General features: G+C 44.2%; 1 protein-coding gene across 1 annotated transcript in view; it reads right to left on the reverse strand.

Annotated features, from left to right (window-relative positions):
* FAM3D (FAM3 metabolism regulating signaling molecule D) overlaps positions 1 to 14,201 on the reverse strand; it is a 393,825-nt gene that overhangs the window by 39,072 nt on the left and 340,552 nt on the right. Inside the window, exons 8-9 of the mRNA XM_086939065.1 lie at positions 13,495 to 13,579; positions 8,165 to 8,291 (exon numbers count right to left, since the gene is read on the reverse strand). Coding sequence (XP_086795191.1) covers positions 8,165 to 8,291; positions 13,495 to 13,579 — 212 coding nt within the window. The remainder of the gene's footprint in view (positions 1 to 8,164; positions 8,292 to 13,494; positions 13,580 to 14,201) is intronic.

A 14,201-nucleotide genomic window follows, 5' to 3' on the forward strand; every position in this document is an offset into this window, starting at 1 on the left:
TACTCGGCCTATCACAACATTCATACACGCATAGATTATTGGTTTGTTTCCCGCTCTTTGCTAGATATGGTTAAGGGTTGCACAGTTCTCAGGCGCACGCTGTCTGATCACTCGCCCTTGCTCTTGTTGCTGGTGGCTCCTCCCAGGAGGATTCCCCCCTTTACGTGGAGGTTCCCCCCGTACTCCCTCTTGGATGAGGTTTTCAGAGGGGAACTCGCCGAAGACATAGAGGCCTATTTCGCAACCAATGTGGGCTCCGTGGACAGCGTACAAGTTCTCTGGGACGCATTTAAGGTCTACATAAGAGGAATTACTATGGCGAAGCATTCTGGGGTGCTCAAGGCTATCAGGAGACGCCTGCAGGTACTCGAGACGCAGCTCGCTGTTCTGGATGGTCAGGCGGTGAACTCGGGGGACGCAGCTGATACGGTCAAGCTTAAGTCCTTGCTAGATGAATTTCAGGAGGAAGCGGACAGGGAAATTAAACACATGGGCAAATACGCGACGGCGCGCGTGTATGGGGAACGGGAGCGGCCTGGTGCACTCTTAGCTAAACTTATGCGCAACGGTAGGCCCCCATTGGTTATCGAGGAGTTGGTGACAGCTACTGGGGCGGTGGTTACGGAGGAGCAGGATATCTTGGCGGAATTTCATGCCTACTACACTGCCCTCTACTCCTCGAGGGATGCACACCTCGAGGACGAAATCGACGACTATTTGAGTTTCATTCAAATGCCCTTCCTAGCCGACTGGCAGAGGGAGTTCCTTATGGCCCCCATACAGAAAGAGGAGGTAACGGAAGCTCTAGGGGGCATGAGATCTGGTAGAGCTCCTGGAGCGGATGGTCTCACGGTGTCTTTCTACAAGGCCTTTCAAGAACAACTGGTCCCGTACTTGATGCTCCTGTTCGATGACATTTGCCAACAGGGCAGCATGTCGAAATCCATGAGAGAGGCGTTGCTCATTACCATCCCGAAACCTGACAAACCCCTTAATCAGTGTGGCTCCTACCGACCGCTATCGCTGATAAATGTGGACGCGAAACTGTATGCTAAGGTGCTTGCGACTCGTTTGGCGTTGCTGGTCCCGGACCTAGTTGCTCCGGAGCAGGCTGGGTTTGTTCCCTCACGCAATCTCACTTATAACATCCGCACGGTCCTAGGCACGATCCAGCATGTCAAACACGAAAACACAGCTGTGGCCATCTTCTTGGACATGGAGAAGGCCTTCGATTCTGTTGAGTGGTCGTTCATGCTGAGGGTCCTTCGTAAGTTCGGCCTAGGGGAACCGTTTCTGCAAATGTTGGGAGCCCTGTACTACAAACCCACTGCGAGGCTAAAGATAGGTAACCTGGTCACTGCTCCCATCGAGATTGGGAGGGGCACGCGTCAGGGTTGCCCCCTCTCTCCGTTGCTGTATGCCATGGTAGCGGAACCTCTTGCCTGCGCTATACGAGAGTATCATCGGTTTGAAGGGATAAACTTTCCGACGTACCAGATCGGTATCTCAACATATGCGGACGACACTCTGCTATATGTCCGGGACCCGGAGACTAACCTCTCTGCGGTTCTGCGGGAGGTGGTGAGGTTCGGAGCTCTTTCGGGCCTCCGCATCAACTGGAATAAATCAGTGGCGTTGCCCCTGACGCCGGTGACGCTCCCTTTCGACTCGGAGTACCCCCTGCAATGGACCACGGACTCTATCCGCTACTTAGGGATACGCATTCATACGGACCCGGAGGTCCTGATACGCGAGAATTATGGAGTTGCCTACTCCAAACTGGTGGATGATGTCGAAGTGTGGTCCAGGCTCCCGCTTTCCCTTATGGGCAGGATTGCACTCATGAAAATGGTGGTGCTCCCCAGGTTCCTCTTCCTATTCGTGAATATACCAGTAGTCCTTTCCAAAGCCTTTTTCCGGCAACTTACCCAGACACTTGTCCGCCTGGCGTGGGAGGGCAAACAGCCGCGGGTGCAGTGGCAGACGCTCACCCTTCCGTACGAACAGGGAGGCCTTGGGGCTCCAGACCTGGAGCGATACTATAGGCTTGCTCAGGGTGCACATCTACATACGTGGATTCATGGGGATCCAGGTATCCCTCATGTGAAGCTGGAGCGACTCTTCGCAGACCCCGTCCCGCTTCCGGCGACAGTATGTTATCCACCTGATAGAAGGGTCGGCAATCTGGACTCCATAGCTGCCACGAATCATGCTTGGCACACACTGATTGGCTCCCGTGAGTGCACGCTGCTATATTCACCTTTGCTCCGTGTAGAATGGGCGGCCTGGTTGGCTCCATTGACGGAAAAGGGCGTCCTGAAGGCGCTACGTGACCTAGGCATTGTTACCATGGGAGATCTCTTCTCAAAGGGCACTCTGAAAACGTTGCAGCAGGTCCTTCAATCCTGTCCCGGGGCAACGCTGCTTCATAGTTTTCAATACCACAGGTTCCGTAGAGCGGCCCTCGACGTTTTAGGCCCGGACCTAGCTGAACCGCCGGAGATGCCAGAACTCACCTATGTCATCAAGACCCCCTCATCTCGTAAACTGGTCACAGCTCTTAGGTCACTGGGTGAAAGACAACGGCAATATCCCCCCTCCAAGGCCCGCCTGGCCTGGCAGGCTGACCTCCAATCTCCCATCTCAGACGACATGTGGCATTATTGTGCGACTAATACTAGGAAAATCTCGCTCAACGGTAGGCACCGCCTGGTGCATTTTAAATTCCTACAGCGTGTCTACTACACGCCCGAGAGGTTGCACAGGTACGGCCTTAGGGAGTCGGCAGAGTGTGAGCGATGCCACTTTCACACAGCAGACTTTCTCCATATGGCCTGGACTTGTCCTGCCATACATAAGTACTGGGTAGAGGTCTTTGCGGACCTCAGCGCTATCCTTGGCGAGGTGATCTTGCCTAACCCGGCGCTCGCCTTGCTCGGCTTTTCAAAACCTCTTCCTGTGGCTATGCGGCGACTTGCGGACATGGCATTACTGACAGCAAAGCGGCTGATAGCTCTGTGCTGGATGCGGGGGCCAGTCCCTACTAAAAAACGATGGGAAACAGACTTGCTTTACTGTTGCACGCAATCGGAGGTGTATAGTGAACTCCTACCTCCGATGAGTAGACCCAAAAACTTTTGGGGTTTGTTTAGGGCGTTTCAAAGTTCGAAAGAGGATGGCGAGTCGGATCCAGAGAGTGTGGAGCTGGATGTGCTACAGGAGAAGGGGGCTGCGTCAGCAATGGATGAGGAGTGTGTCAGTTGAAGGCCTTCATGTTGTGACAGTGTGGTGAGTCGTGCCTGATTTTTATGGTGTTTTGTGTTAGGGGTTGCTTGTGACGGCTGTTCTGGCTTGTGGCGACTGCTGTCCCCTTCCCAGAGCGTTATCCCGCCCTAGTGGGCTTTGCTTGCCTCCCTTAGCCCGGCTGAGGGGTCCAGGGTTGTGGTGCAGAGTGGGAGGTGGGTGGTGGTCACGGATTTCGGTAGTCTGGATTGTTCTTCTTTCAGGGTGGGTGGGTTTGTTATTGTCCGGGGGTCTCCTCCCCTTTATACACCTTTCCCTAGGTCCCCGTTGGTGATGCCCTCGACTCTGGGTATATACGCAGTACTTCCCGGGTGGCTATTTCGATCCTACCAATCTGGCACCCCTATCTGCACCTGGGTCTGACATTGTTGGCGTTGTGGGCTGTGCATCCTGCTTATAGGTTGTGGTCATTTAAATGTAGCTACTATGATCTATTGCCCCTGCACACTTGTCCCACACCTGCAGTTTCGCCGCCAGGCCCTCGGGCTGTTGGTCTTTACGGCTGTGTAACTTACCTTTACCCAGGGATTGGAGGGTGATTTTTTGATGCCGCCGGCCTCCGGGTTGTAGGCGATGCTGGCTGTGTATGTGACTTGAAGGTGTAATAAAGTATAAATTTAATTAAAAAAAAAAATGATGAAAGTACGTCACCTGTGACTGTTTGTGGTTAGGTTGCTGAAGTGCGCAAACCTGTTGGCATTTTAGACTACAATAAGTACATGGGAGGTGTGTATAGAGTAGATCAGAGGTTGAAACCTCACACTTCTGATCATAAGGCTTACATTTGGCATAAGAAGTTGGCTATCCATTTAGCAACCCTCAATACTTCTGTTGTATTTAAGGATTGGGCTCCAGAGTCAAAGATGGCATTTTCTAGAGTTGCAGCGGTAGAGGATGTGGCTAGATTAAAAGATCGCAACTTTCCTGATCACTTTCCTCCAACAGCCAAAAAAGACTTTCCCAGTAAGAAATGTAGAATCTGTGCAAGAAGAGGTATGCGGAAGGAGAGTCGGTTTGTACTGCCCCGATTGTCCTTCTAATTTTGGGCTGTGTGTGCCCACATGTTTCAAACTGTTCCACACGCAACTGAGTTTTAGGGTGCAAATGTGAGCTTAAAAGTAAACTGATTAGTGTGTATTGTTTTACATTTTTTGTTCACATTTCACAGTTTGCGTTAGTGTGATGTATTTAGTTAGAGCTGATTTATCTGTAGTTATAGATTTGTATCTACTTCCAGTTGGTTTGTGTTTTCCTTTTTGTTAAAAAAAATGTGATGCAGTGTGGCGAACTGGGGCTTGGCTGGTGGTGTGTGTGGATTGCCACTTATCTGGCGGTGTGCCTGGACTAGCATTTGGCTGGTGCTGTGCATAGACTGGTGCTTGGCTTGCTGTGTGCATGGACTGAGACTTGGCTGTCAATATGTGTGAGCGGGCATTCGGCTGGCAGTGTGTGAGTAGTGACTTGTCACTACACACACTGCTAGTCAAACGCTAGTTCACACACTCTGTCAGTTGCCAGCCGGTGTGATTGCTGTTTCAGTCATGTGGGCGTATGAAAGTGATGAATGGCGCTGTCTGTTGATGTGAATGTTGTAATGTGCTGGGTCAGCAGCTAGCTGTGTGATTGGTTTTGTGTCTGTCTTTTATGAACGATGGTGGCCTGTAAATTGGTTGGTTTCTTGTCACAGCTTTGCAGCTCACGAGCTGTGAGGCATTGGTTACTATTTTTGACCTTTCAACTAATAACAGTATTTTTCATTTTTGAGAAATCTCTTGTTAATAAGATATTATGTTATGAACCTTCATTCACCCTTGTGCAAAATCTAACCGGTATGTGTGTGTACTACTTAATAGATAGTTGTGAAGTAATATTTGTCTTTTCTGTCTTTCTCGACAGGGTGTACATTGTCTCTACATTGTCTGTCTATGTGAGTGTTGTAGTATGCTGGCTCCATGGCTGGTGGTGTCAATGGTCTTCTGTGTGTCACGTATGAAAGGAGTGTGAATGGCCTGTAATGCGGTTGGTGCATTGTCGCAGCTTTACAGGTCACGAGTTGTGAGTTATTGGTTTCTTTTTTCCTTTCAATTGTTAACAGTGTATTTCATTTTTGTGAAATCTCTTGTTAATAAAATATACATTTTGAACCTATCACCCACCCTTGTGCCGAATCCAACCAGTAAGTGTGTGCACTTGAGGAATAGATGATTGTGCAGTAATATTTGTCTTTTCTGACTTTCTCTGCAAAGTTGTACATTGTCTCTAGGGTAAATCTACAGAATCTAGATATTTTCATAAAGTGCACACCCAAGGGAGTACATGGTGGTCTGGCTCTAGTGGATCCCACCAAGTTTTCTTACCCACAATGCCCTGAAAATATAAAAAAATGTGACTTAAATCACACATTTTCCTTGCTTTACTGTGCCATATTCTTCCAGAATCAGAATGAAACCACACATTTCCTACCACCCAGTGTTCCCACAGGTCTGCTGATATAAATGCTACCTCACATGTGTGGGTGGGCCAAGTGCCCGTGACAGAAAGTGCCCCAAACAACCTGATTTTGCAAGGCCACAAAGTATATTTATAGAATCAACCACAAGGGGACACTGAACTCCAGCTGAAGAGCATACAGCTCCAGCTTGGAGCGCTTTAAAAACATGTGGTAAGCTTCCCTAGGGTCATGGATTCAATGACCCAGCAGACGTACAGTGGTTTTTTTCTATATTGCTAGGATGGTGCTGCAGCTCCAGTCCTCCATAACATTAACAAGGGGCACCACCAGGGTAAAAAATAATTTAAATGCCCTCGCAGGGCATTATGGGACACTAAAAATTAGTGGCTCCTGCCACTCAGTTTACTTTATTTACACTTCGGGCTGTGTGGGGAATTCATTGCTGCTGGCTCCCCAGCCACCACCCTTTATTTGTGTTGGCGGGTGCTGGACTTTTTACTTTTCCAGGGGGTGTCCCATTGACCATAATTTTTTTTATGTTGAGGCTTGCAGGGGGAGCCCCAAGACCCCTGCATCCCCTGTATGGGACTGGACATTTTTCATTTACATGGGTGCCCCGCCATCCACCAGTGGCACACCCAACCTTTTTTCAAGTTGGGAGCCATGAGGAAGCCACATGATCCATGTGGCCTCTGCTGGCTCTCCAGCAGCACCCTTTCTGGGTGTGATGAGAGCCAGACTCCATTCCTTCGCTCCCACATGGGCGGATGCAGCTTTTACTGTGCTTCCGCTGGGTGGGAACAAAGTTGTGTTACATCCTGGGGAGCAGCTTCTCTTTTGTGCTTCTACTTGGTGGAAGAAAAATTGTGCTAGCTACTGGGTAGACAGCAGGCAGGGAAAATGAGTAGTCCTTGCACCCACCCTCTTCCAGGCAGGGAACAACAGTGTCCCGGGGGATGGGGTCCCGGGACACTGCTCTAATTGGGCACTGAAATATGAAGTCCCCGTGACCGGTGTGTGGCTCGTGGAGCCCTCATTGGCTACAGCTTGCAGCATCGCCCCACTAGAGTTCATCCAGCAGCTTCTCAACGAAGACAATTTTGCTTCAGACACCACCACTGAACTTTAACTCCTCAGACATTTTTCTTCAAAAATTCTTTTAATGCTAAAGGTAAGCCGATACTTGGCCAATTCACCTTGAGTACCTGATCCTGCTCCATTGTAGTTGGCCATAGCTTTTGACTTTGCTCAGTTCTCGTCGGACTAGATGTCCACAGTTGGTGCTTTCATCATTTAGGTGCTAGTTTTCACTAAAAGATTTTTTAAATCATAACTCTGGTTCTCTTGATTAGACTAATAATTTGTTTTGGTGTCATTGTATTCATTACAATTTTCTCCATTGTTCTAAATTGCTGTGGGATGTTTCTTGTGTTGTATTTCCACTTTATCACTTTTAGAGTGCTGCATAAATACCTTACACATCACCCCTAAGTTGAGCCTGACTGCTTTTTTTGCTATGCTACCAGAGGGATAAGCATTAGTTAATTTGGGAACTTTGGTGACTCCCTCTGACAGGGATTGTGATTGTTGCCTGAGAAGGATCTTTACCCCCTCACTCAAAAACCCAATTTCCTCCAAATGTTAAAAGCAAAACTATGTGTCCCTGAATATAAAATAGTGTTAGCTAATAAACCAGGGCTGGCTGAAGGTGTCACGACTGAAATGAGGCCAATAAGCAAAAATGAACTAGTCGTTAATAAATAGTACATCAAAATGTTTTATTCTTCCTCACCAGTCATGTGATTTCTTCACTGTGAGGGAGACGCTTCAAATGACTGCATCTATTAAAGTCACACAACCACTCCTCAGCCTTTAGTTTTGCAGGTTACCTGTTCCAGACATATACAATGCTTTGTAGAAATAGCCGAGTGAAATGGCTTGTCTCTTCTTTGTTAATTTGTCTGTTGAGTAGACGCACCCCTTTCTTCTCCACTCTTTTTCCCACAATCAACTCAATGTTAGCATTAACTGTTTAGGGAAGGATTCTATTTAAAAACAAGTACAGTAACTATTTTTTTGCATTCTAAAAATGCTTGTGACAGTCATTATCAATAGTTCCCATCCACTTTGAAATCTTACTGTACTTCTGGAAGATCTTTTGGAAGGCATGAAGAATTCGCTCAGTACGGCTTCGCTCAAGGTGTTCCCTGACAACGTTTCCTTGTAGATGAACACAATACTGGAAGACAGTATTAGTGTGTGGAATAATAGAAACAGGATACACACTATTGGTATTGTCAGACATGAGCCTATCACATGGCTCAGACCTGAAACTCCTACTCAATGAGAAATGCACAAAGAAAAGTAACATAGTTTACATGTAAAGATATCAATAAGATGTCAATATACCTCTTCAAAGGGGCTTTTGCTCTTCAGGCCTTTTCCTCCCACGAAAATCCAGTTGTCTCGAAAACCCAATTTGCTTGCAAAGCTGCTTCCCATATCAGTAAAGATTTTACGTGCTTCATCATTCAGCCTTAAAGTAAAAGAGCCAGAAACAACTGAAAAGGTTAATTTAATTCATCCCAATTCTCTTTCGCTTCTTAGATGGGAGTTATATTTTCGGTTGCTAAGGACCCGATTACATGCTTGGCAGTGTGGCACCGGGTCTGCCCTATTGCCGCACCGCCAAACCCGCGGTGGGGCCGCCTGCCAGATTAGGAGTTTCCTAATCTCCTCCTGTCTGGCGGGCTTTTTTTTGGCGTTCCTATGGCAGTGCCTCTAAAAATGGGTCCCGTAATACAAACACCCATAACAGTTCTATCATTAGCAGGCTGATTCCCTAAACAAAATCTCAAGAGAAAACTATGTTTGTGCTGTGAGAAATAGGATATTTACCAAATATATCTGAATGTGTAATTGTAGAGAAGAGCATATATATTTGCTTCATCAATGACTGTGCCCTTGCTATAGTACACAACACCTATAGAGGAAAACAAGCCAATTGGCAACCTCTCTACTACAGTTTGTCTACACCTTTATGCCTTACCATACTTGTAGGTTGGTAGTTCAAGCGGAGGCAATAACCGTGGAGGGTTATGCTGTTGGGCAGATGGAGCCTTTGCTCAATGCTGAAGTCCAATCAAAGGTGTCTCCAAATCTTTAATTCACATGGCTTCCCTTTGAAAGGATACCTTGTGTTTAAAATTAGACTTCTAATACTATAGTTCATGCTTGCCCATGCACCTTCTCTACCTGCCATACAACTTACTATCAAATCCTTAATCACCTTCCCATCTGCATTATAATTGTCTTTATTAAAAATTCTAGAAGTCTTACAGGTGTGATTATTTCTATGTCTGTACCTGTTTATGTCATACATTTGAATCGTTTATATTCATTTACCAAACTATGAAGTGCTGACATTTTTTTAGGGTTGGATTCACAATCTTCAAGTTGTGGTATGCAAAGAAGTGCTATAGTAGTGCTACTCATGGATTACAAAATGCATGTTCAAAACATACTGCCAGAGACCTCCTCCTCTCTTATCTTTTCTTTGTGGAAATACCTGCTACAGTGATCTTCACACACACAGCTGTACAGACATACATTATAATAGTAAATAATGTGGAAGGGCCGCGTCTGAGTAGGGGGAAAATCGGTGAAAAACAACTACTAAATATTATATATATTTGAAAAAACCAGGGGTTACAGGGATGTTACACTTCGGATTTAGCATTTAAAAACCCTTGAAAATTCACTGGAAAAAAAGGTTACAGGGATGTTATAGTTAGGAAATGGAATTTTACAAACTTAGAAATTCACCCCAAAAAAACAAAGCAAAGGTTACAGGGGTGTTACAGTTAGGAAATAAAATTTTAAAAAAAAGGAACACTCATAAGCTTTTGAAAACACTCAAAGTCACTGGATGATTTCATCAGTGATTTAATTTGAGATGTCATGAGTGATGTAATATGTGAGGTCATAAGCAGTGCATTGCGGGGGAAAGAGTTATAGTTAGCTCAGCTAACTATAACTGCTGAATTTCACTGGTTTTGTATGAATGAAACCTGAGCCTAAATATGACATCCATGTAACCTTTGGTTTTTTTAAGTGAATATCTAAGGTTTTTGAATGCTAATTGCTAAATATAACTTCCCTGTAACCTTTGTTTTTTCAGTGAATTTCTATGTTTTTTTAAGTAGTAATTATGTTTGCAGAGTGGTGAAGAAAGGGGTTGGGCCTGACCAGCTCTCAGGGGAATCCCACTGCGTAGGACTTACAGGAGGTACCAGGAGGACTTTTTGGACCCCCAAGGTCTTTCAGCATACAAGAGGATTTCATTCCCCACCCAGTAGAGCACCAGAAGATGCATATGCAGAGTGGTGGAGAAAGGAGGCGTGGCCTCCAAAGACCTCTAAGTAATCCTGCTGTGTGGGACATACTAGAGGTAGCAGGAAGGGTTGTTGGCCCCCAAGGACCCTCAGCAGCCAAGGGGACTGCAGTGTGCTAGTAGTGCGCCAGGATGCGTGTTTGCAGAGTGGTAGAGAAAGGTCCCCAACATGAGACATATACATATGTATATGTAAAACACCCAGTTTTAGTTGGGAGTGCTTTCCATAGACAAGGCATTTTTTGTTTTGCTAATCATTTTTTGTGCCGTTTGATGAATCTTCATGAAATTTTACAAAAGAAAAGAAAATTCACCTCAGTTCATTCCTGGAAAGCTGCGGGATTGGGATAAAGGTGAGAAAAAGGGGTTTCAAAAATGCTAATTTCTCCATGCATTATCCATAGACTTCTTTAGCCAGCACCACCACAAAAACTGCAGAATGGAATTACACCAACTTTGTCAAGAAAAAGCTAGATCTTGGTTAGCCGACTGTGATTTTTGTGCTATTATGTAAATCCATTAAGTAGTTTTATAGAACATAAGGCTCAAACATATTTGTATATCTGGATGGTTGGGTTTGAAGGATTCCCGCGTGAGTTCCTCAAATCAAATAAAAAAAATAGAGTTTTCTGATGGGCCCGGGGGGGCTTTATTTCCCTTGATCCACTTTGCTCCCATGGGAGACACACTCCCATGGGAGAGAGCACGCTGATTGGCTACCAACAACACAAGTTGCTTGCACTCATTACAGGACACTGGGAAAAAATATTGTACATGAGAGGGCAGGGTAGGGATACCCTGCCCCCTTGGGTGACACAGAAGGCCCCCGGAGCCAAAATACCCCAAACCGTGGGAATTTTTGTCACATTCCTATTGTCAAATAGAGGTTTTAGGCCTGGTTAAGAAACTCAATTTTTACATGTTCACGCCCTGAAGTTGCCTTCTCTCCCTAAACACAGTAACATTTGACACACATTTATTTGCATGCTTATATGGGATAACATTCCTCCAACTCAGTTTGCTTACAATACCACATCATAGGCATTCTGTACAAGGGCTAAATTCAGCATGCAAGATGTTGTTATTTGTTTTTGGCAGCTCTGTGACAGGACTATAACAATATAATAAACAATAGCGGCCTAAATGGGGCTTCGGCATGGCAACTTGGAGGATGTTATTATACATATGACATCAAGCCTTTGTTTAATCAGGGGAGCATTTTACTGAGAGGTTGGTCTATGCCGGAATTCCAGCTCAGCTGATGCCTTTCACTTCATGCGAGGGATGCTGACACACTCTACACTTAGATGGGCATCTTGCAGACATTAACCCACAGGTAATGGGGAGTTAGAGCACCCCATAGGGATTTGGTAGATATACACACCCTAGACATGATAGATTAGGATGTGCAAGGTAGGAGTATATGTTCTCTGTATTAATCAAAATGGTTGAACTATTCATATTTTTCACCATTATCGTAACACTAATCACATTATTCTTTTTACTTCTATTGATTATTGAGCACACATATTTTACTCAAGAATCTCAAGGCTTCAATAAATATTGAAACCCTTTACTGTGTTTTTCCTGCACATCTCTTTGGGTAAGCATTAGTAACTAAGCAAAAAGTTTTAGATCTTTTACCACAATTTCCTTGAGGAGTCAAGGTTGTCATGTTCTGAGGTTGCACATCCATTTGTCACCCTTGGGGTAAGCAATACAGGTGGTGCACTGTGGCATAGCAGGACTATATGTCCTGAGGAGTGCCCAGAATCAGTCTGGCCCCAGTCCAACATTTATGTTGTCCAAAGGGCACAGTTTTACAAGAGAAAGTATAAGCCTTACAACACTAGGGGATTCTGCTATTTTTTTGATATATATATTGAGAGGGGCATGAGTAGGGGCTTTCCCGAGCCCATTCCGGGGACCCCATTTTTCGGGACAGGTATATTATTGAAAGGGAGGGGGACACTCATCCCCCTCTTGAGCCGCTTTTAGCACCTGGGCCCAATGTACTAATTAAGGGAAGGGGACACATGACTCGTTTCCCTGAGCCTAAGGAGGCCCCGGGGATCCCATCCCCCAGGGCTGAATTCAAACAGAAAGGGGAGGGGGCATGTGGCACCCCTCCCTGACCCTAACGGGACCAGGAGCCCCATCCCTGGGGCAGTAATAAAACAAAACGGGAAGGGGGCTGAGGAGTATCACTTCCCAAAACTTAAAAAAGGCCCTGTAGACCCCATCCCCCATGGCCATTACTTTAAGTAAAAGGGAGAGGGGCCATGCGGCCCCCTCATTGAGACTTTTATGGTACGGGGAGTTGAATTATTTTAAGGTATTGTGTAAATTTTAAATTAAAGGTGTAAGTTTAGAAATATACATTTTTATGTACTTCAACTTTTATAGCTAAAGAATAAAACAAGTTATATACATTTAAATGGTGTATTACAATAACTGAAGAACCTCTAATGTTTGAGTATCTTAAGTTTGGTTTGTGTAGAACGAATAAATAAAGGTTTCCTAACTATAAAAAAAGGTTTAACTTTTGTTTAATAATATACATATATATAAACACACACAAATATGTTTATCAATAGATAAACAGATCATATATACACACACGTATCTATATCGATGGATATATAGATATATACAGATATTGACATATAGGTTTACAGCACAAGCATCTCAGACAGTACATAAAAATACTTTTACACTATTATTAAAACATTTGGAAACATACGTTTTAAAAAAGTTTAATAAATAAGTAATACAAAAGTAAGCGGGTGAGCAATTTTTTCAAACGATTGTTTAAAAAATACTATTTATAAATTAAAATCATATACTATATTAAATTATTATTTAACATTTTCATGTTATTAGTTTTAGGTTAATAAGAAATGTATTGAATGAATTTGCACTCATCTTGTACATGAAACTATTTAATGATTTTGTTTTCAAGAATAACAAACTTTAATCATTTTCCTTTTGGAGATCTTCACCTCGATGGTGAAAAGGTATTAGTAGTAGCTTTACACTTTACCCTTGGATAATCTGTTATAGGTGGCTCCATGCTCTGATTTTAGGGGCTGGTAACATGTAAATGTGCACCTAGGTGTAAAACCCCACTCAAAAAAGGTGAATAGCAAAAAGTGGAAAGTTATACCTAGGTACAGCAGTAAATCTACAAATGCGAATATGTACACATATATTTGCCTTTGTAAATAGGGCCTTTATTGCATGGTTTATTTCTTGAAAGCTGTGTTTAAATATCAATTATTCACTGAAATTGTTTCATGAGTGTCTGGGTACTCTAGAAATGAAAGGACGCTCTATGCATACTCACTTTGTGGCTGGATCATCAAATGTGGCTAAAAACATCAGTGTCCCAGCCGGTATGTTTTCTAAGAACTTTAGAAGTAGCTTTATATCTGCAATAAGAAATACAGGTGTTACATATTCTTCTGCAGGGTGTCATAGGGCACCACTGAAGAATGCTCTACTACACCCAACAGACCCCTAAATGAAACAAAACTCGAACAACAGAACATTGAACCATAATGAAAATTATAATAAGCAGGGTGGATGGGTGTGGAATCATAATATTTTAAATAGTAGTATGATAGAGCAGCCAGCCATAATGAGTGACATATAGTTCCTACCAATGTTTCTGTTTTCACCTTAATTACTGAGCATGTGGTAATTGTAATGTATGGGGTGAGATGGAATTCAGGTACCAGTATTCTTTCAAGATATCTACAGGCCTTTGTATATCATATCCTGACAAGGTACATAGTTCTTACACTTTATTTGACTCTATATTATAATGCGTGTCCTTGATCAGACAGACAAGGTAATGGCGTGGTTTTACTGTTCTGCCAATTTATGTTAATTCTGCTGCATATTGCTGCATACTTCTGCATCAGTGCAAGGCTATCTTGCCTACACATTTGCATTACCTAACTTTTTCAAAGGAGAGACATTCAGTAGTAGCCCGTGCAAACCTGTCTTTCTTTTATGTTTTGGTCAATGCACACTAGCTCCACTTATAGT

Source organism: Lissotriton vulgaris, chromosome 9, assembly GCF_964263255.1.
Source record: "Lissotriton vulgaris chromosome 9, aLisVul1.2, whole genome shotgun sequence".
NCBI lineage: Eukaryota > Metazoa > Chordata > Amphibia > Caudata > Salamandridae > Lissotriton > Lissotriton vulgaris.